Here is a 23,196-nt window from a genome sequence, read left to right as displayed (position 1 = left end):
TGTTGTCTCATGTTTCCACTTGTTCTTCTCTCACACTGACAATAGTTGCGTTTCCATCAGCTGTTTAGATGCGCATCGAGATGTATCGCATTGGAAAATGATGATGGAAACGCCATAATTCGAATTAAAATCCCCTGATTCGCACAAACTGAAATACGCTCGCTATGGCCAGGTTTTGGTTGATTCGAATGGGATGGAAACAGCTGTATGCGAATTAAGTGTGACGTAGCGCACTTTCACCCCATCTGCTCCCGTGTTTGCAGTTCACTCACAAGACAACAACAGGGTTTCCGCACCGCCACGGCAAAATAAAAGCCCCCACACACCTTCATAATGATGTTACTGCACAGTTCTTCATAGTTCCTCCTCAGTAAAAACAAAACTTATCAACCAGCGCATCCAGCGTTTATCATTAATCAAGTCTGTGGCGGCCGCGACTCTCTCTCTCTCTCTCTCTCTCACACACACACACACACACACACACACACGAACAGGTCGCGTTATGACGGTAATAAACATATGCGCTAAATCGCGCTAATGTGTTCAAATCAGATCGTCAGTCCGTCTGTCACTGTTCAACCTGCTTCCTGTTGCTTCAGCTGTTGGACTTTGATTTTCTAAATGTGTTCTTTCTGAAGCTTCTTCAGCTCTGAACAGATGATGAGACACTGAATGCTGTCAACAAGGAGCTTTGTCCTCAACTCACTGCTTTTATTCTTTATTCAGATTGGAGCACTGCAGTTTGTCAGAGATCAGCTGTTCTTCTCTGGGCTCAGCTCTGAAGTCCAACCCCTCCCACCTGAGACACCTGGACCTGAGTAGAAACAAGCTGCAGGATTCATCAGTGAAGGATCTGAGTGGTTTTCTGGAGAGTCCAGACTGTAGACTGGAGACTCTGGGGTCAGTTCACTGACTGTTACTGTTGTAGATCTGAGATATTTGATCCACAACTGAACCTGATTGATCTTCACTCAGAACTTGAATCATTGACTTTGATGTGATGAATGAAGGACATTTGAAATAGTTGTTGTCTCATGTTTCCACTTGATCTTCTCTCACACTGACAATGACTCTTCACTTTCAGATCATTTCACTACATAGTCATCAATAATCAATCATCTGATCATTTCAGGTGTGTGTGTGTGTGGGTGTGGTGAGAGAGAGAGATGATAACTCAATCATCAGTTCATCTGCTTCTATTCTTTATTCAGATTGGAGCGCTGCAGTTTGTCAGAGATTAGCTGTTCTTCTCTGTGCTCAGCTCTGAAGTCCAACCCCTCCCACCTGAGACACCTGGACCTGAGTGAAAACTGGAACCTGCAGGATTCAGACCTGAAGGATCTGAGTGGTTTTCTGGAGAGTCCAGACTGTAGACTGGAGACTCTGGGGTCAGACTCTGTTTTATTTCTCTGCTCAGATGAATGTGATGTGAAAGTTGTGTTGACACTGAGCTGCAGACATGAGGCTGATGTTCTACTGATCCACACTGAGGGTCGTCATGGCGACGTCTGTTTTCTTCTTCTCTGCTTCTAGTAAGATTTTCGTCCAGACTGTGGAACCATTTTAGAACATGTTTGTATGCAAGCCTACACTGAATAGTGGGGAAGGCTCTACTTTGTATTTTGTGTTTTGTTTTTTTTTTTCATTTTTATTCTGTCTTTGTTTTTATTATCTTATTCTGCTTTTATGGTGATATGGATCCCCCTGGGTCTGAAATAAAGATTTAATAATAATAATAATAGTCCAGTCAACTACAGAAACACATGTGATGTGTTCAGACAATAACTGATCTATAATGAATAGCTGGTGACTCCTCCTCTTTCCTGAGGCTCTGTGATGTTTGTAGTGAATCATTCAAAGCCAATATCCCATAATAAGCAGGTGTGTGTGTGTGCTGGTTTCATCTCTGTGAAGAAGTTGGAGCAGGTTCAGTCTGTGAAATCAGTCAGAAGGTTTTTCTGTCTCTGAGCTTCAGCCTCACATGTTTGTTGTCATAGCAACAGAGTTGAGCCTCACATGTTGAGCGTGGTCAGTAAACCTCTGATCAATGTGGCTGCTCAACATGAGTTTGTCTGGATGGAGCCACAGGTGGAGCTGACAGGTGAAGAGGCGGAGTCACTGCGTCTGTGTTGAAGCAGCAGCAGCTTCTCATGAATATTAATGAGCGTTTTTCTCTCTATGTGACTGTTTAACCTGCTTCCTGTTGCTTCAGCTGTTGGACTTTGATTTTCTAAACGTGTTCTTTCTGAAGCTCCTTCAGCTCTGAACAGATGATGAGACACTGAACACAAGACAACAAATACAAGGAGGTTTGTCCTCAACTCACTGCTTTTATTCTTTGTTCAGATTGGAGGGCTGTGGTTTGTCAGAGATCAGCTGTTCTTCTCTGGTCTCAGCTCTGAAGTCCAACCCCTCCCACCTGAGAGAACTGGACCTGAGTGACAACAACAACCTGCAGGATTCAGGAGTGAAGAATCTGAGTGGTTTTCTGGAGAGTCCAGACTGTAGACTAGAGACTCTGAGGTCAGTTCACTGACTGTTACTGTTGTAGATCTTAAATCTTTGATCCACAACTGAACCTGATTGATCTTCACTCAGAACTTGAATCATTGACTTTGATGTCATGAATGAAGGACGTTTGAAATAGTTGTTGTCTCATGTTTCCACTTGTTCTTCTCTCACACTGACTCTTCACTTTCAGATCATTTCACTACATAGTCATCAATAATCAATAATCTGAGAAAGAGAGAGAGAGAGAATCTAAGCAATGATCATTTTATCTTCTTCTTTTATTCTTTATTCAGATTGAAGAACTGCAGTTTGTCAGAGATCAGCTGTTCTTCTCTGGGCTCAGCTCTGAAGTCCAACCCCTCCCACCTGAGACAACTGGACCTGAGCTACAACAACAAGCTGCAGGATTCAGTAGTAAAGGATCTGAGTGGTTTTCTGGAGAGTCCAGATTGTAGACTGGAGACTCTGAGGTCAGACTCTGTTTTATTTCTGTGCTCAGATGAATGTGATGTGAAAATTGTGTTGACACTGAGCTGCAGACATGAGGCTGATGTTATACTGATCCACACTGAGGGTCATGGTGACGCCTGTTTTCTTCTTCTCTGCTTTTAGTCCAGTCAACTACAGAAACACATGTAATGTGTCAGACAATAACTGATCTATAATCAATAGCTGGTGGCTCCTCCTCTTTCCGGAGGCTCTGTGATGTTTGTAGTGAAACATTCCAAGCCAACATCCCATAATAAGCAGGTTCAGTCTGTGAAGTCAGTCAGAAGGTTTTTGCCTCTGAGCTTCAGTCTCACGTGTTTGTTGTCATGGCAACATAGTTCAGCCTCACATGAGTTTGTATGGATGGAGCCACAGGTGGAGCTGACAGGTGAAGAGGCGGAGTCACTGCGTCTGTGTTGAAGCAGCAGCAGCTTCTCATGAATATTAATGAGCTGTTTTCTCTCTATGTCACTGTTTAACCTGCTTCCTGTTGCTTCAGCTGTTGGACTTTGATTTTCTAAACTTGTTCTTTCTGAAGCTTCTTCAGCTCTGAACAGATGATGAGACACTGAACGCTGTCAACAAGGAGGTTTGTCCTCAACTCACTGCTTTTATTCTTTATTCAGATTGTGGGGCTGCAGTTTGTCAGAGATCAGCTGTTCTTCTCTGGTCTCAGCTCTGAAGTCCAACCCCTCCCACCTGAGACACCTAGACCTGAGCCTCAACGACCTGAGTTCTTCTTCTTCAGCTCTGCAGCAGCTTCGTGATCTTGTGAAGAGTCCAGACTTTCGACTGGAGACTCTGAAGTGAGTCTGATCTGTAGCTGTTTCCACAGCTGATGACTGTGGGAGTGATAATAAAATGTAAAGTGCAGCAGGTGAACCTGTCAGGATGTGACATCACATATGACATCATACATGACATCACAGATCCAGAAAACGCTGCAGCAGCTTCAATGTGTCAATCATCAGTGATCCAGTCACAGGTAAAGTTGTTGAGTCAAACAGGAACAATGAGGTTCACCTGTCACTCACCTGAGAGTCTCTAGAACTCCATGTTCACCTGGAATCAATATGAACCTGTAACATGAAGGATTAGGAACCACTGCTTTATTCCTGTCCTCATTAACACACACACCTAAACCTTCTCCTTCTTCTTCTTCTCTACAGGACATGATGGAAGAGAGAGTGGTGGAATCTCAGAGTAAAATGACTCTGAGTGTGAAGACGAGTTGGACTCAGACGGTTGAAGTCTGGTGTTCTTCATGTTCTTGTCCAGGAGGAACATGAGGTTCTTCTCCTCCACGTCTTTATGACAGTGGTTTCCATCACAGAGCTGAGTCAGCAGCTCCCACTTCCTGTTCTCTACAGCCTCATGGATCAATAACAACTCACTGTCAATTAAAATACAACTTTATTTCACCTGCAGTGAAACTCCCTCTACTACCTTGGACGAAACAGCTCCACCAATCAGAGGTGAAGAGCAGCCTGGCAGGTAAAACCCAGGGCAGAGAGAGTCCACAGAGCCTCTCGCTGACCTCCCACAGTTTCTGAGCCACGGCGCCGTCTCTGGTCAGGACACACACTTCCTGTCCGTTGCAGCACGAGACGTGGCGTTCACTCAGAGGTTCGATTCCCTCCTGCAGGTCCAGGAAGAAGAGCCGGGCCACGGGTTTGATGAAAACCCTCTGAACCTGTGAGACGGTGACGGAGGCAACATGAACAGCAGTGATGACACCACCTGTCCTCACCTGACATCAGTCATGTGACAGTCAGTACGTTTACATGACACATGAAACGAATTATTGCCTTAATCCGACTATAACTGGACAACTGAAGTGCATGTAAACACCTTAATCCGACTGAAATCGGAGTTGGAGATCTCCGATTAAGACACCCAGATAATGCGATTGGAATTCAATTTTCTCCGTCATAGTCGGAGTATAACTGGACAATGCATGTGCGCATGCTCCACAACAGTAGGGACGGCACCAAGTGGAGCAGAGAAGCCGCCCGAACCCGGCAAAGTAAAGAAAAAAACCCAACATCAGCGCCGATTCAATGCATTTCACACAGCGCAACCAGCAAGAGTGTTTTATTAAAAAAAAAAAAAGAGGGAGAGGAAAAAAAGGAAGTCCGTATCCTATTCTCAGCGCGAATCCGGCCCAGACTGGCGCGTCTGGTCGGGAACTGCAGTTGAGAATTTATTATTAAGCTTACTAAGTTGTTTATATTCAGTTTTTTACAAGGTGACAGAAAAGTCAACAGGACAGGCGGTCTATTAAGGCAAGGCAAGGCGAGGCAATTTTATTTGTATAGCCCGTTTTTACAAACAGTTTGTCTCAAAGGGCTTTACATGGCATCACAACAACATCCTCTGTCCTTAGACCCTCACATCGACTGAGGAAAAACTCCATGGAAAACCCTTTTAACAGGGAAAAATCTGAGAAACCTCAGGGTGAGTAACAGAGGAGGGATCCCTCACCCAGGACGGACAGACGTGCAATAGATGTTGTTACAGACAAGAAAACAGACCCGCTGAAACAATGGGTGACGCCGCATGAGGGGGTGGACCCCGTCAGTTATTCGATTTTTTCAGTTGCATGTAAATTGAGACAAGGACAGAAGTCCGACTTGACGCCAAAATTGAATTTTGAGCATAGCTCGATTAAGCTCTGCATGTAAACGTACTGACAGACTCCACCAGTATCTCTAACTTAAACAACAACATGTGACACTTCACAGTTGCAAAGGTTTTGTTCACATTACTGCACTGGATGAAAAACTGTATAACATGTGATGACAGTTGGTTCTTTGATGTGTGAAGTGTCTGAAAACAAAAGACTTTGTGTGCAGGGCAAGCAAGGCAAGGTAACTAACTACCTAAGTGGAAGCGGTATCTCTCCTTACATCTGAGTTAAACTGCCATCTGTCTCATATGGGATCAATATTGCAGCTTGTAAGTGCTGCCCCCTGTTGACCATGGTAAATGGTAAATGGTAAATGGTCTGTATTTATATAGCGCTTTACTATACCTGAACGGTACCCAAGGCGCTTTACAGTACATCGCATTCACCCATTCACACACACATTCACACACTGATGGCGGAAGCTGCCATGCAAGGCGCTAACCACGACCCATCAGGAGCAAGGTGGGTAAGGTGTCTTGCCCAAGGACACTACGGCAGCAACCGGGACAGAGCAGGATTCGAACCGCCAACCCTCTGATCATTGGACGACCCGCTCTACCACCTGAGCCACTGCCACCCCACCCCATGGAGCGCTACTGTCTTGGGAAGCTGGCTTGACCAGAGCTTGACTACCAGCCCAATTCTCCTCGTCACTTCTGTCGTTTATGTGGCTGTGACCGTGTCTCGTTGACAAAGACAGGATCTGATCTCAGTTCAGCTCCAGTGTCAGGATGGGTGGTGAATACTGCTGGACAGAGATACAAGAGATAAACGGCTATGAATGGAGGCAAACTAACAGCATATTTTCACTGCCTACAGGAAGTCCTGTCTGAAGATAAAACACTATTTAAGTGTACGCTCTATATACATTTTTTACAGTGTTTTTTTTTACTGGTCAAAAAAAGAAACAGTGTGTCTGACACTAACCAACTCTGCTCGGATGTTGTATCCCTGAGGAAAGGGAGATGTAAATAAAGAAACTGGACACAGTGTTCAATCTCTTCACAAGCTTCTTCAAGAGTCAAAATTATTTAAAGGGGATATATTATGCAAAACTCACTTTTTCATTGTTTTAGTATGTGTATTTGCGTATTAGGAGTGCTCACCCCTTAAACGTCAGTTTTGACAACTACGTCACTACAATAACTACAACTAGAAAATTTCCTCTGGGGAAATTTTGAAAGGCCCACGGGGCTACTGCCGGTTTTGCCATCTGAATCAAACCCACGATCTTAAGGTCAAGACAGAGCTGATCAGACAGACACATGATCATCTTTCTATAAGCACTGATATGGAGGAGCTGTAACCACATTAGGTTAACTGTGTGTGTGTGTGTGTGTGTGTGTGTGTGTGTGTGTGTGTGTGTGTGTGTGTGTGTGTGTGTGTGTGTGTGTGTGTGTGTGTGTATAATCACATGAAGTTACCTGTGTGTGTTAGAGTGTGGGAGAGGAGTGCGCGCTTCCGCGCGCATTTGTATGTTACCTGTGTGTTTCAGGGGTGGATTGGCCATAGGGAGTGCCGGGAGTTTTCCCGGTGGGCCGGTCACTAATGGGCCGATAGGCGGCCGTTTTTTATTTATTTATTTAACTTTTTTTTTCGCCATGCCTCGCCTTGCCTGTTGTAACTCTCCCGGCCCGGGGAGAGAGACATGCATCAGCTCGGCCCACAGTGCTCAGCTGCAGACACAGCAGAGAGGTGACGATTGGCCCAGTGGCTTGTCTACCTGGCCCAATGGCCCTATGAGAGGCTACAGAGGCCCAGGAGTCCCACCCACGCATGTTCTAGACCCCCCCTCGTCCAATCACGGAGTCATGATGAGAGAGAGCGAGAGAGAAAAAAAAAAAAACACACCAGCGCACGAAAACGGAAAAGAAAAGTAAACAAACGCAAAGGTGGCGCGGAAAAATGGAGGAAAGTAACAGAAAAAGAAAAGCTCTAGCAGCACAGACTGCTAAAAGTACAACAATTAAGCAGATGTTTGCTGCAGGGGCCGCCTGGCCTGGCCAGGGCTAGAAGCACCGATGCTGCAGCTTCAGCAGCAGGTCCTTCACGTGAGTCTGAAGAGAGTGAGGCATTAACACTGCCCTTATGGTGCAGGAGGAGGCTGAAAAAATAAGTGTTGAGGAAGACTCTCCACCATGTGAAGGAGGTAGTGATACCGTGTTAAGCAGGTATGTGCTTTCCAGAATGGTGTTGTAAAGTTTACATTCATTAAAATACTGTAAATGGTCCAGAACGGTTGCTATGAACTTTACTTGACATAATAAATAGCTATAGCTAATAACTCTGATGGTGTGGTGTGTTACAGCTAAATCTAGTTATCTAAAGTATTGGAAAACAATAACTATATTCATATACTATCCTGATTAATTGATTAGTTGCTTTTATTAAAGGGCCCTCATTCAAATTTGGTCATGAAGGACATTGAGCTAACAACTTAACAAATGCTTTCCAAATTTTTTTCAGTTAGTGTTTATTGTCCTTTCAACAGTTTAACATTATACAGTTAAAATTAATAAAACACTGATTAACTACTGTTACAGTAAAACATCATTCTGCACACAGTATTTCCTGTCATGCTTCATTGTCTATACATTATGTTGAGCTGTACTGTCTTTCTAAGATAAAATTAGTGTTTGTCCATTTTTCAGATCATTATACTATTGTTTTCCATACTTTAGCCAACTAGCCAAAGTTCTGATTGCATGCAGACTCATTGTGTGCATGTAATCTTGTCCAAACTTAACTTATTCCACACTATTCCTCTACTTTGTTGTATATTGTATATCGTTTAGTAGTGGTGTTATTAAGAGCTTGTGTGTTTGTACATCAACGGTGCTAGTTGGCAAAATATCTGCACGCAGATAGTGGGCCGGTCTGGACCAAAAAGTCCAGGGCCAAATTTTTGTCCCAGTCCACCCCTGGTGTGTTTTGATGTGTGTGTGTGTCTGTAACTGTAATCACATGAAGCTGGTTCTAGAGTCTGTGTGTGTGTGTGTGACTGACTTGAGCTGCATCCTGTGTCAGTCTGATTTAGCTGTGTCCGTGTTTATAAACATTTAAACGAGCGCCAGGTGGATTGTTTATGAAGTTAACGAGCTCTGGCCTGAGAATCACAGAGGTTACCACGGCGATAGGGCCCCCCCCAGGCTGAGACAGACAGAAACGTGGAGAAAGAGAGCGATTTTCTGCCTCTGCACCGGTCTCACATTTAGGCTAACTGTGACAAAACGGTAACTCCTATCAGAACAAAACACAGATCACATTGCTCTAAGGACTTCCTGAAAAATTTGGTATGATTTGGTGTTTCTACAGTAAATATTTTGGCGACGCTGGCAGTTTTAAAACATCGGTCCGTTCTGCTTCTCTCAGAAAATATTAGTATTGGAGTCAATGAGGAGCAGAGACAGACGTGGCCGCACTCAGAGGCTTATTCTGTAAATTCTGTAAGTCTCTCTGATATTTTGAGCACATTATATGAGAGATAACAAGTTTGTCTTACAAATTCTGAAAAAATTATGTGTGTAGAGTGTAAATTGTGGCCGGGCCGAGTGTGGAAAGAGAAAAAATCTGGAGTTTTTCTGGCCTCTCTCCCACTCTAACCGATGATGTCACGTGCTCTGACACGAACATTCCGTGCAATACACAACCATTATAATCTCATAATTTCTCCAAAAATGATCATGGTCATTGATCAGGGATTGATCAAAAACTATATGACCTATCGGCCGGTGCATATTCTCATTTGTCCAGGTCATAATATTTCAAAGGAGGTTAAATCGAAAGCAACTGGACTTAGTTATTTGTCTAAGAAGACGTTTCACCTCTCATCCAAGAGGCTTCATCAGTTCATGTACGCAGCTGACCAGGCTGGGACTGGTCCAACTATCTGGTGTGGAGACTCACTATTTAACCTCTTGTGTGGGCGTTCACAAGGGTGATGATGTCACTGGTTCCCTTTTGTGCTCCAAGTGCCAACGACAGTCGTTGGAGTGACAGTCGTTGGTGGGAAGTTGGTTTCGACTTAGTTAGTGCCCTATTGTGTTCTAACGACAGTCGTTGGAGTCACTTGCCACTTGTGAACAGTGGTTGTTCTTTGAGGCTAGATGGTTGAGTCTCCTGGGAAGGGATGAAAGGGCAGCATTGTAAATTGGAGATAGGTGGTGTCTGAGGCCACCTCCCCTGTTGAGGGAAGGTTTTTGACCTTTATTCTAGTTCTTTCCTCACCACCATTCCTCTTACATTCACATACCGCTCTCTACAGGCCAATGACGACCCATTTAGTGAAATTAAAGTACAAAAACTAGCTCAACTGTAGCACAACATGAGCAATAAACAGTTCAAAAACCCCAAATGATACCTTCCCCTGCTACTCTGTATTGAGTCAGAACATTCATCAGATGCAGACAGAACATATTGCATGGTAACCATCATTTTCATACCCGAAGAGAGGAAGATGAAAATAAATAAACCGGACACAGATTTCAGCCAGATTCTTCAAACGTGAAAAACTGTGTGAAAGAGCTCCATCTTCAGGTCTGCAGACACAACTTATCAAACTCTGCACACATCGCTTGGTAGCAGTAAGGCATCAGCACATTATAAACATTTTAAAAACAATGATGCGCACACTGTTTTAATCCTAACCTTATTACAATCATATTTATTACTATTCATTGTGTTTATTGATTTTTAATCACCGATTACTTTCACATTAAATCAGTCTATTACACAAGCAGGCTCCGTGACGCTTGTATCACTCTGCCAACCTTCTAACTCTAACCCTCTTTATTAGTCTACAGCTACTGCAGCTGTTGTTGGTTCAGGTAAAAGACAGACATGATGTTTAGAAGAAATGAATTTGCTGAGGCACTCTTTATCTGTCCATCTTCACACTGACTCTCGCGTGGTTCACACAAACTAAAGCGCACAACAAATTATTATGCAGAATGACTGATCGAAGCTAATCTGTTGGACATCATGGTTGGATATTTTATCAACAATCCAGAGCATGTAGGATTGATATTATAACGTTAGTCAGAGCTTCATCTCCTGGATTTGATCATGAAACTTGCCACAAGTTTACTACCACTGTTTGTAGAACTGCAGACCGATCATATAAAACGTACTGGCTAACATGAGACGAGACTAGTTCAGTGTTGGGGAGACTAGACTAAACTAAACTAAACTAAACTACCGGTTGCAATACACTGTTAGCTTGCGCATGTTACGCACATTACGCATGTTAGATGGTTGTAGCCTAATTGACCCTTTGTTGGCCTTCTGATTGGTCTGCTGTTCCACCAATCAGAGCGCTTCTCCCTATGCCACGTGTTTCTAAGGTTGGACAACCCTGGGATGAAACCCTATGAGATAGGTGGACAGCAATTTTTTTCGGCAAAAACTACTTTTTAATCTTTCAATATGGTTAAAATGTGTGTCTGAGGTACCTGCAATAGCGACTCACAATATCCAGAACGTATTCCCGGAATAATTTTTATCCCATTCCCCAAACCCAAGACATCAATAAACTTATGTATATAATATTACTTTAACCTTCAAAGTTATCTAGCAAACGTAATGTTACCATTGCTAATGTCTTTTGAACTTTGTGAAGTTTTACGAGGAGAAACAGGAAATCGGCGGAGATTAAGCGTTAGCTTGTAGCTGACGATAGCTAGCACCATTACTAGCTAGTGAGTGACCAAACAATGATTTTTCCCCACTTTTCGTTAGTCATGTAATGCCCGTTCAATCGCTCTTTAGCCACGTCTGTCTTCTATCACAGGCAACATTTTTTTGTTGTATAAGTTAATTCAAAATTTCCTTACAAAATTTTAAATCTGCTTCATTTTCAATGGTTTCCAATGGGAGTTATAGTCCAGTAATTTTAGGCCAAAAAAGGGGTCAACGTTAAACAAATTGCAACAGAAGCAAACTTGTGATGCTAGCGACGTGACTGAAGCTAACGTGTCTCGTAGCTGCAGAGTCACCCACTGCCTAACGTTAGCTAAGGTCGGTCCACAGGCGCCTAGAGTCATGGATGCTGCCATAGTTGACCCTTTGTCAAGTCCCACCCTCCACGGTTACTGTTGCTAGGTTGGACAGACAATGGTCACGGAAGGGTTAATAGTCCAGTCATTTTATGAGAAAAGGTTAAACAAATTGCAACAGAAGCAAACTCAACTGATTTTGTATCATCAGCATGTCCTGAGTGAGGGAAAAAAAGCCCCGAAGAATCCCATTAGGGGAAAGTTTTGAAAAACACCCAAACATATCCCATTTATACGCATATAAAAAATGTTTTTCACATGAATAGGGTAAAATTTTTAACCTTTAGATATCTCCATGAAAATTACTGTGTTGATTACTTACATTAAGACAAACAAAAAATGTATTACACGTTTTTTGAAATTCTTTGTTAACATGAGCAAATTTGCATAAATCTGCACACATTTGCATAAATTGCACCGTTTTGACGGCACATGTATATATAAAGGTGCTGTGGTGGTACCGGCATGAAAACTGGAATGAGTTGACTCCATCGGTCAACCGACAAGTTGACCACTTTAAATTTCAAGATGACTGCAATTTTTCAAGACAGCCACATCCTTAGTAGAGCAGGTATGACATGCTCCGTCTCTATTAATGCTCATGGGCCTAAATTGGTTCCATTCCTTAAGTTTTTTAACTGTAATATGTTAACAAGATTGAACAAGACATTTTCACCTGCTCTACCCAATGTTTAGATCAGGTGTTGTATGTATGCAAATTAGCCATACGTAATTGGATTATGCACTGTTGGCTCATGTCATACCTGCTCTACTAAGGATGTGGCTGTCTTGAAAAATCAACCAAAACCCGGCCATAGCAGCGTATTTCAGTTTGTGCGAATCAGGGGATTTTACAGTCATCTTGAAATTTAAAGTGGTCAACTTGTCGGTTGACCGATGAAGTCAACTCATTCCAATTTTCATGCCGGTACCACCACAGCAACTTCATATATACATGTGCCGTCAAAACGGTGCAATTTATGCAAATTTACGCAGATTTATGCAAATGTGCTCATGTTAACTCATTGAGTGCCAACCACGTAATTTCTCGTTTTTCGTTCCCATGCGTTGAGTGCCAAAAACGAGATTTTTTTTTTAAATTATGAAAATAGACACTTTAATACACATTATATGTAAATTTGGGGACTCTACGACGAGGAGAACTGAAATAGATGACGATCAAAGTCACATGACAGCTCATGATCCCCCCCCCCCCCCCCCCGCCCCCGATGGTGGTTTTGTGAATAGAACAACAATTGTTGTATATATTTATCTTATACGAGCCCTCTGATCCAGAAATGCGAGTGTCAGAAGAGCAACAGACACAAACAGAGCACCTTTCATGAAAGACGCTCTATCTCCTTTTCTAGAAAAAAAGGAGGGATTTTGGTGAAACCCAGCCATGTTTAGCTTGAGTTTTCTCAGGAACGGAGGCACGTAGAAACAAACGGTTTGTGGCCACTTGAAGCATTAAGTTAAACCTTTCAATTGAGCTACAGTATATGTTGGTGGCAATAATATAGAATACACTATGGCTCTACATAAAAAGTCAAAAATGGTCTAAATTGCCGGTACACTTGACTAAAACTTTGGAAAGGAGCGTGGCACTCAATGAGTTAACAAATAATTTAAAAAAACTTGTGATACATTTTTGGTTTGACTTAATGTAAGTAATCAACTCAGTAGGGGTGTCAACAATAATCGATTCAGCGATGCATTGCAATGCGGGACATGCACGATTCAGCATCGATGTGGCAACGTGCCATAATCGATTATGTCACTGTTTATTTTCTGGCCTCAAATAAAGTTGTGAAGTTTCAATTACCTCCGGGGGCGTTTCCGGAGCAACGACATGCGCAGCCTAGCTTAATATAATACATCCATGGTAGCTGCTAAGCAGCAGCACCAGCAGTAGCAGTGTTGCCGCTGGCTTTCTTTTTCCTTTTTTTTTTTCCACCCGCGGTCGGGTTGAGAATTAATTAATTAACGCTCATGAGTTCGGCCGTGTTGGGTCCGAGATTCAACAAGCCGGTCGGGTTTTACCGTTACTACAGGCAGCATGCCCGTTATCACCAATAAACACAGTAGAGGAGGGGGAGGGACTGAGCTCAGGCTGGGGGGTCTCTGATGCAGAGAGAGAGACCTGCCGTGCCGTGTAAAAACAACAACAACAGAAAGTGTCACGACTTCCTGTATCTGGCCCTTCAAAATAAAAGCCCCGTAGTCTTTCATATAGTTAAGTCATAATGATTTTGAGTTAATATTGACAAGACACGGCTCCAAAGGTTTGTTTGTTTTTTCCTGCGACCAATCGACCAATGAAATTTTGGTCGGCTAATTTTTGGGGGCAGCCCTAGAAGTGATTTATGTTTTCTTTTTCAGGTTTGAAAATCCCATATCCAATACCTGTACCATTCAATTTTATTTTATTTTATGACATTTATGTCAAAGATACAGGAGAGTGATAACACATAGCAGCCGATAAAATCTGTTGTTCAATATTTCATGACTGATGAAAAATTTGCCGTGTTGTGCAGTAGAATTTTGATGCATTGCAATGCATCGCAATGCATCGGAGAATCGAATCGAATCGAATCGTTACCTGCTGAATCGTAATCGAATCGAATCGTGAGGGCAGTGCCAATGCACACCCCTACAACTCAGTAATTTTCATGGCGATATCTAAAGGTTAAAAATTTTACCCTACCGTAAAACTTCAAATAAGGGCCGAGTCCCAAATTGCCGCCGGTCCCAATTAACCGCCGGGTGTAGCAAAATATTTTTTATATTAAACGCCCATCCCAAATAAACGCCGGGTCAAACATTGTTTTTCTGGTTGTCAAAAAATATTCTATGCAAATATAGCGGGTGTCTCGTGACGTTAAAGACGGCCGAGGACTGACAGGACGCCTCTGGGCTGGTTGCTCCTGCCCGGTCTGTCCACTCCTCTCATCCGCACTTCCGCACCTGTCCTGGGCTGCACAGTGTCGGCTCGGCTCGCTCCTCGTTTTAAATAATAATTTAAAAAAAGGACGGTGCGAGCCAACACAGGTGCTGAAGTGAGGGAGAGGAGTGCAGAGACTGGGCGTCCACAGGGTTTTTGCAACTTGCGGCGGATCAAGAAGGGCGGAGGACCGACATGACGGGGGTCTCAGTCTCCTGGTACCTGTGCGGGCCAGGACCGCGGTGGTCAGCGAGACCGAGAACGAGTCCGCCCTGGCCGTATTTACAGTAATGCCTTGAGAAACGCACGTATCATTCCACAGCCGCCTGCCGCCACAGAGTGAAGCCTCTTTACCCAGAAGGAGGTCCAGGTTGAACACTATTAATAAACGCAGGTCCCAAATAAACGCAGGTCCCTAATAGACGCCTGTTGATTTGAGCTATTTAAGCAAATAAAAGCTCGGGCCCTTATTTGGTGTTTTACGGTATTCATGTGAAAAAAATGTTTTATATGCGTATAAATGGGATATGTTTGGGTGTTTTTTAAAACTTTCCCCTAATGGGATTCTTCGGGGCTTTTTTTCCCCTCACTCAGGACATGCTGAGGATACAAAATCAGTTGAGTTTGCTTCTGCTGCATTAAACCTTTTCTCATAAAATGACTGGACTATTAACCCTTCCGTGACCATTGTCTGTCCAACCTAGCAACAGTAACCGTGGAGGGCAGGACTTGACAAAGGGTCAACTATGGCAGCATCCATGACTCTAGGCGCCTGTGGACCGACCTTAGCTAACGTTAGGCAGCGGGCATAGACTGTAAAAAGAATGGACGTAGCGTCCGTGACGTCACCCATTGGTTTGGGGGAGTCTGTTTTGTGCCGCTACTACGGGGGTTTGAACCGCGCCATGTTGGATTTGACTTGCCATATTTGGAGCGGTGCGGCCGTTGGCCGGCCGAGAGCCCGCCCACTGGCCTCGTAGCAGCGGTCGCCGGACCTGTCACTCAACGTTTCCGCGCCCTAATTGGCCAGAACTTTAAACCTAATAACAGTAAAACGGTAGAGTTTAAAAAAAATTCACCCCCCTCAGAGTGTGTGCAGGGGTAGAAACTATCGGTTGAGACCAAAAAAATGAAATGTACCAGGTTGTAAATATGTTTTTTTAAGCTGTAAAATCGGCTATTTTAACATGGGGCTCAATTGGAGTTGCTCCCTTCTGGAGCCAGCCCCCAGCGACAGCCGAGGGGATTGCAGCTTTTTGAACGCGGAAGTGAGCTTCACTTCTCAGACCGACAACTGCCCCCTTGGCAGCGGGTGACTCTGCAGCTACGAGACACGTTAGCTTCAGTCACGTCGCTAGCATCACAATGATCATCATCACAAACATTATTTGTCCACTCACCTCAGTCTGCAGCGGAGTTTCTGGCAGCAGGTGCAGCTGCCGTGATGTCGCTCCTGCTGTCGCCACCGTTTGGCGCCGCGCGGCTTTTCACTCTTACAACTGCTGCTGCAATATTTACTAACTCCACTTAGCTGCCGTTCGTTGATTATAAATTACTCACCTACATCTTCACCACTCGTCTTCAGACAGGAATTTCAGAGCTTATTGCAGAAACACAGTCTGGTTTCTTAAAGGGAAGATCAATCCACAATAATATACGGCTGGTAATGGACATTATTGAATATAGAAATCAAATAGAACATGATGGTTTTCTTTTCTTTTTAGATTTCTATAAAGCGTTCGATTCCGTAGAGCACCCATTTATCTTCCAAGTTCTTGAGCATTTAGGTTTCGGAGTCAAATTTAGGAATTTAGTTAGAGGATTATATCAGAATATCAACAGCTGTGTCATGCTACCTTGTGGAGCCACCCCCAGTTTTAATGTTAATGTGGGAATTCCACAAGGTTGTCCCATTTCACCATATTTGTTTATATTAGTCACAGAAATGTTAGCAATTTACATTAAAAATTGTACTGAAATTAAAAATTTAAATGTCTTAGGTACCGATATTGTCATCAGCCAACTTGCGGATGACACAACGATATTTGTACAAGACAGACACCAAATTCCAATAACAATAGAAAAAATAAAAAAATTCTCCAAAGCTTCAGGGTTAACCTTGAACTTAAATAAATGTGAACTATTTGCAATTCATGATACAACTCTAAAAGACATCTGTAACATCCCAATCAAGTCAGAAATTAAATACCTTGGAGTTCACCTTACAAAAGACCAAAAACAAAGTCAATACTTGAATGTAGAAAAAAAAATAAAAGAAAGTAAAGCCAAGTTAAATTTATGGCTCCAAAGAGACCTCTCAATACTTGGCCGAATTTACCTTACCAAGATGGAATGTCTATCAAGATGCATTTACCCAGCCTACTCTAATGCCATTTCAAATAAATTAATCAAGTCTATTAACCAAATTAATATGAATTTTATTTGGAGGAACAAGCCACACTATATGAAAAAAAGTAATATGGTTAAAGAAATTAAAGATGGTGGTTTAAAAGTTATTGATTTTGATTGCCTCAATGGAACCTTAAAAATCAATTGGTTGAAATCTTGGATCAAACATAGCAACTCATTTTGGTATTGTGTTCCCAATTCCCTGTTCAATAAGATCGGAGGTTTAAAACGTCTTCTCATGGCAGACTTCAACATCAATAAATTGCCTATATCATTGTCAGAGTTTCATAAACAAATTCTATTATATTGGAAAATGTTATATGTGCATAACTTTTCACCCCACACTACTATGCTTTGGAATAATAGATATGTTTTATACCGAAATAAATCATTATTCTATCAGGAATGGTATGAGAGGAATATATGGTCTGTGGTTGACTTAATGGATACCAATGGTAATCTCCTAGATTATCAACAATTTTGCACTAAACATAAATTCAACCCATCCAAAACAGACTTTATTAAATTACAAAAAGCACTTCCTCATGGATTTGTATTTCTAACAAAAAATATATTGGCCCACCAACCTATAATACCACAACTGAGCCCACTGTCAGTACAGGGGATTTTAATCCTAGACAAAAAATGTAACAATCATTTTATAAGGAACTGCCTCACGGAAACACTGTTCCCCGGCAAACAAAACAAAAATAATATCCTACATAAATTTGATAATAAATCAATTGATAAACTAAGAACAATGGGCCTCATTCACCAATATCTTCTTAAGAACCTTCTTAGATTCTTTCTTAAGTTGTTCTTAAGAAGTTCCTTAAGAAAACCCTACGTCAGATTCATCAACGCGTTCGTAAGCCTCACAATTGTTCGCAGCTGTGTTCTTATGCCATCTCCTCGTAAGTTGAGGGCGTGTGCCAGGTGAGTCTAATTAACATAGGATTAGCATAGGTAACGGCCCCATCAATGCCCGTAAAAGGGCATGAGACTGCAGGGCCGTGTGCAAACAGCACCCACAGGCCCTGAGCAGAGAAGGTGAAGTGAGAAAGAAAGTTGAAATGCTCAAATGAAAATCTGGGAGGGAGCACCAGACTCCTAACGTAAAAAGAACTTAAGTAGTGAAGTGGCGCTACTGCGGCAGGAATGAGACAAAGAAACAAACAAAAGGCTTATATGTAGTTTATATTTTTATATTTATATTTAGGCTATATTTAATTGCGTCAGCAGTGGATGCAGCTCTTCGGGTTGTTATCAGAGAGACCACACTCTCACGTGTGCCATCATAAATATCTTCATATTTATTATCACCTATGAAAAAAAAACAGTTGTGTGTAGTGTGCACTGTTGCAGCCCATAATTAGGAAAAAAAAATCATATCGGCAGCTGTATGCCCCCCCCCAAAAAAAATAAAAAGAGAAAAAAAACAACTGATATGAATTAAGTGTCTATAATGTTTTTTAAGAGACTGCAATGATTTGTCAATTATTATTATTAATATATATGATTATTAAAAACATCATAAAAGGTAAGAAAATAATTCTTATTCAAATCATATAATGTCATACAACTGCAGAACAAAAGAAAACGCTATAATTGGTTATTTTTGCAGAAGTCTCAGCACCTAAAAGTGCGTAAGTATACTCCTGACTGTTCGTAGATTTTGTTCTTAGTTAAGAACAAATTCTGGATAAGAAAACATTCATGAATGCCACAATCTTCGTAAAAACTTCGTAAGTAGGATTTAAGAACAAATTTGTTCCTAAGAACGGTTCGTGAATGAGGCCCAATGTACCTAAAATTTCCTATACCCCCCAAAACGAAAGAAACACACTTTAAAATTATGAACAACATTTATCCTTCTAAAGAATTACTTAGACTACGCTTTAATATCGATGACAATTTATGCACATTTTGTGAAAATGACATTGAAACCACGGACCATATCTTCTTCTCATGTGATATAATACAAACCTTCTGGATTGACATCCACAATTGGATCAAACAAAAAATAGTATTATTTCCAGCTGCTATCTCTCGTGATGATGTCACTTTCGGTATGATCTTACAAAACAAATATGATGAACTCTGTTGCAATTTAATTCTTTGTCTAGCTAAATTTTTCATCCACAAGAATAGAGTTATGAAGTCATCCCCAAAATTTATTGTCTTCATGAATGAATTTAAATTGTACATGAAATCACTAAAACTTGTAACAGAAATAAAGGCACAAAAACTATACGATAATTTAAAGAATTATCCCACTGAAATGAATAACTAAAATTGATTTGAATCCCCCTTATGAAATCAATGTTTACTCTATTTTATATTTAATTTGTTTTTTGACTATTTATTTTGAGATGTTTATTTTGATTTTACTTTTATTTCAACTGCTCTAAATGTATTCTATTCAGTAGCGTGCGGTGGCCTTTCAGTCAGGGCCAGCAGTAACACCCTCAACCCCCCCCCCCTCCCCCCCAAAAAATAAAAAAATTAAATGTAAAAAATGCAAGGCCACTATTGTGCAACACTACTTAATCAACACCAACGACCGCTGAACAACCACAACGCATCAAGACACCACTGTGCAGCATCGCCATCTGATCATCTTCCCTTAGATCACTCACCACTTTACGCACCATATGACACAAAACATGAAAAACAGCACCTACTGCCCAACTTCTTAATCACTTCAAAAATAAAATCAATTTCTGTAACAGACCCATGCCAAAGAGCGTGCCCACAAAAATTAAAAATTAACAATGTCTTAATGGTTGAGACACACCCACAGAGAGAGAGAGAGAGAGAGAGAGAGAGAGAGAGAGAGAGAGAGAGAGAGAGAGAGAGAGAGAGAGAGAGAGTTTTTGACCCAGAAGCAACACCAAAAGCATACAGTAGCCTATTAGCCCAACAGTATGCAGCGCCAATCTGAGAAAGTTTTAAAAAAAAAACTGGCACTCACCCATCACCACGGCTTGTACTGAAGAGTGGACATGTCCATCAGAACAGCTTGTTGTGCTCCGAGCTAGCTGTCAACCAGTCGTACCATAGTTTCCCACCTTATGCCACACAAAGCTTGTTGGTTTGTAGTTAGCATCCATTTTAGGCGTCTGTCTTGCAAAAAATCAATTTTTTTCTGCAAAGGTCCGCAGTCGTATCACAAAATCTTGCTGTTAAATCACCCGCCATCAGCTTTCCAGAATAACAGACTACGTGCGTCATCACGCAGCTGCCCATGGGCCAATCAGTCAGGCTAACTTCAATGACAACACCAAGGCCAGCACTAGAAACTCCGCTGGCCCTAGGGCGTTCTGTCAATAACACATCAAAATCTGATTGGCTGATGATACTGTCACTCAACGTTTTAACCCAATAGCAGCGTCCAGCTTCGACCAAAGGCTAGCAATGCAACTACTGCTGGCCCCAGCCGAGGAACGGAGCTGTGATGCGTTTATAGGACATAGGAAATTTGAGTTCCACAAAACCAATCGTTTTCTGGATAAAGTTGCATACTGAACAAGTAATTGACTCCAGACACATTTCAGAATCACTTTTCAATTATAAAAAATAATAATTATTTCATTTTTGACAGGGCTAGCAGTGCTGGCCCTGCTACCCCTGACCGCACACCACTGATTCTATTGAAGCACTAATGTGTATGTTCCTATTGTGAATTAACTTGCACTAATGTTGAATGATGTTCATCTGGCATTCCCTTGACACTTATGGTATATGCACTATGAAAAATGCCAGTGTTGTTTATTTTTGTACTTTTTCAATAAAAATTTGAAGGAAAAAAAAAAAAAAAACTTAGCTGCCGTTCGTATCGCTCAGCGGGTTTCCAAGGCAACGACTCCAGCCGCTCGTCACACTCTTGGCTTGTGAGCGTTCGGTTTTGTGATTCAGTGTGATAATTAGTGTGTATTAGTGTGTATTTATGTGTGTTAGTGTGTATTATGTGTGTTAGTGTGTATTAGTGTAGGAGCTGTTAGTGTGTGTTAGTGTGTGTCAGTGTGTGTTAGTGTGTATTAGTGTAGGAGCTGTTAGTGTGTGTTAGTGTGTGTCAGTGTGTGTTAGTGTGTATTAGTGTAGGAGCTGTTAGTGTGTGTCAGTGTGTATTAGTGTGTGTCAGTGTGTGTTAGTGTGTATTAGTGTGTGTTAGTGTGTGTCAGTGTGCCAGTATGTGTTAGTGTGTGTCAGTGTGTATTTTGTGTATTAGTGTGTTAGTATGTATTATTGTGTATTAGTGTCAGTGTGTATGAGTGTGTTATTGTGTATTAGTGTGTGTTTGTGTGTATTAGTGTGTGTGTTAGTGTGTATTAGTGTGTATTAGTGTGTGTTAGTGTGTGTTAGTGTGTGTCAGTGTGTGTTAGTGTGTGTCAGTGTGTGTTAGAGTGTGTTAGTGTGTATTATGTGTGTTAGTGTGTATTACGTAGTGTGTATTAGTGTAGGAGCTGTTAGTGTGTGTCAGTGTGTATTAGTGTGTGTTAGTGTGTATTAGTGTAGGAGCTGTTAGTGTGTGTTAGTGTGTGTCAGTGTGTATTATTGTGTATTAGTGTCAGTGTGTATGAGTGTGTTATTGTGTATTAGTTTGTATTAGTGTGTGTTAGTGTGTTAGTGTGTGTTAGTGTGTATTAGTTTCTGTTAGTGTGTGTCAGTGTGTTAGTGTAGGAGTTGTTAGTGTGTTAGTGTGTGTTATTGTGTATTAGTGTTTCTTAGTGTGTGTCAGTGTGTATTAGTGTGTATAGTGTGTGTTAGTGTATGTTAGTGTGTATTTTGTGTATTAGTGTGTTAGTGTGTATTTTGTGTATTAGTGTGTAATAGTGTGTTAGTGTGTCAGTGTGTATTATTGTGTATTAGTGTGTTAGTGTGTATTATTGTGTATTAGTGTGTTATTGTGTATTAGTGTGTTAGTGTGTGCTAGTGTGTATTAGTGTGTATTATTGTGTATTAGTGTGTTATTGTGTATTAGTGTGTCAGTGTGTTTTATTGTGTATTAGTGTGTTAGTGTGTAATAGTGTGTTACTGTTTATTAGTGTGTCAGTATTTGTGTTTCATTGCAGTAACAATTTTAAAACAATTGTTACAAAAACATGTTTCATGGGTTTTTAATTTGCTCCGAGAATATGAGGTAAAACCAAAGTCGCAGCCAAAATAATCATGACTAATTGACTTATCGAATAAATAATCAATAGATGAGTCGACAATAAGCGTTAGCTTGTAGCTAACATTATCTAGCGCCGTTACTAGCTAGTGAGTGACCAAAACGATGATTTTTTCCCACCTTTCGTTAGTCATGTAATGTCCGTTCAATCGCTCTTTAGCCACGTCTGTCTTCTATCACGGAGACCATTTTTCTGTTGTATAAGTTAATTCAAAATTTCCTTCGGCTACAAACAAATTTAAATCTGCCTCATTTTCAATGGTTTCCAATGGGAGTTAACCCTTCCGTGACCATTGTCTGTCCAACCTAGCAACAGTAACCGTGGAGAGCGGGACTTGACAAAGGGTCAACTATGGCAGCATCCATGACTCTAGGCGCCTGTGGACCGACCTTAGCTAACGTTAGGCAGCGGGTGACTCTGCAGCTACGAGACACGTTAGCTTCAGTCACGTCGCTAGCATCACAATGATCATCATCACAAACATTATTTGTCCACTCACCTCAGTCTGCAGCCGAGTTTCTGGCAGCAGGTGCAGCTGCCGTGATGTCGCTCCTGCTGTCGCCACCGTTTGGCGCCGCGCGGCTTTTCACTCTTACAACTGGTGCTGCAATATTTACTAACTCCACTTAGCTGCCGTTCGTATCGCTCAGCGGGTTTCCATGGCAACGACTCCAGCCGCTCGTCACACTCTTGGCTTGTGAGCGTTCGGTTTTGTGATTCAGTGTGATAATTAGTGTGTATTAGTGTGTGTTAGTGTGTATTATGTGTGTTAGTGTGTATTTATGTGTGTTAGTGTGTATCATGTGTGTTAGTGTGTATTATTGTAATAGTGTGTATTAGAACTTAGAACTCTAAGTGTGTGTTAGTGTCTATTAGTGTGTCAGTGTGTGTCAGTGTGTATTAGTGTGTTATTGTGTATTACTG

At 41.7% G+C, this 23,196-nt stretch overlaps 1 protein-coding gene and 1 long non-coding RNA gene across 2 annotated transcripts in view; one reads left to right on the top strand and one right to left on the bottom strand.

The window, feature by feature from the left end:
- Positions 1-23,196, bottom strand: part of LOC311000770 — a 128,403-nt gene that overhangs the window by 7,497 nt on the left and 97,710 nt on the right. The gene's annotated exons all lie outside the window — the stretch shown is intronic.
- LOC311000760 (NACHT, LRR and PYD domains-containing protein 3-like) overlaps positions 1-23,196 on the top strand; it is a 164,394-nt gene that overhangs the window by 59,409 nt on the left and 81,789 nt on the right. The window contains exons 10-13 of the mRNA XM_083991589.1: positions 727-900; positions 1,212-1,388; positions 2,347-2,523; positions 2,805-2,981. Coding sequence (XP_083847715.1) covers positions 727-900; positions 1,212-1,388; positions 2,347-2,523; positions 2,805-2,981 — 705 coding nt within the window. The remainder of the gene's footprint in view (positions 1-726; positions 901-1,211; positions 1,389-2,346; positions 2,524-2,804; positions 2,982-23,196) is intronic.

Source organism: Trachurus trachurus, assembly GCF_905171665.1.
Source record: "Trachurus trachurus genome assembly, chromosome: 17".
NCBI lineage: Eukaryota > Metazoa > Chordata > Actinopteri > Carangiformes > Carangidae > Trachurus > Trachurus trachurus.
Note: the sequence above shows the minus strand (reverse complement) of the source record. Positions and strands in the feature narration are given on the sequence as shown.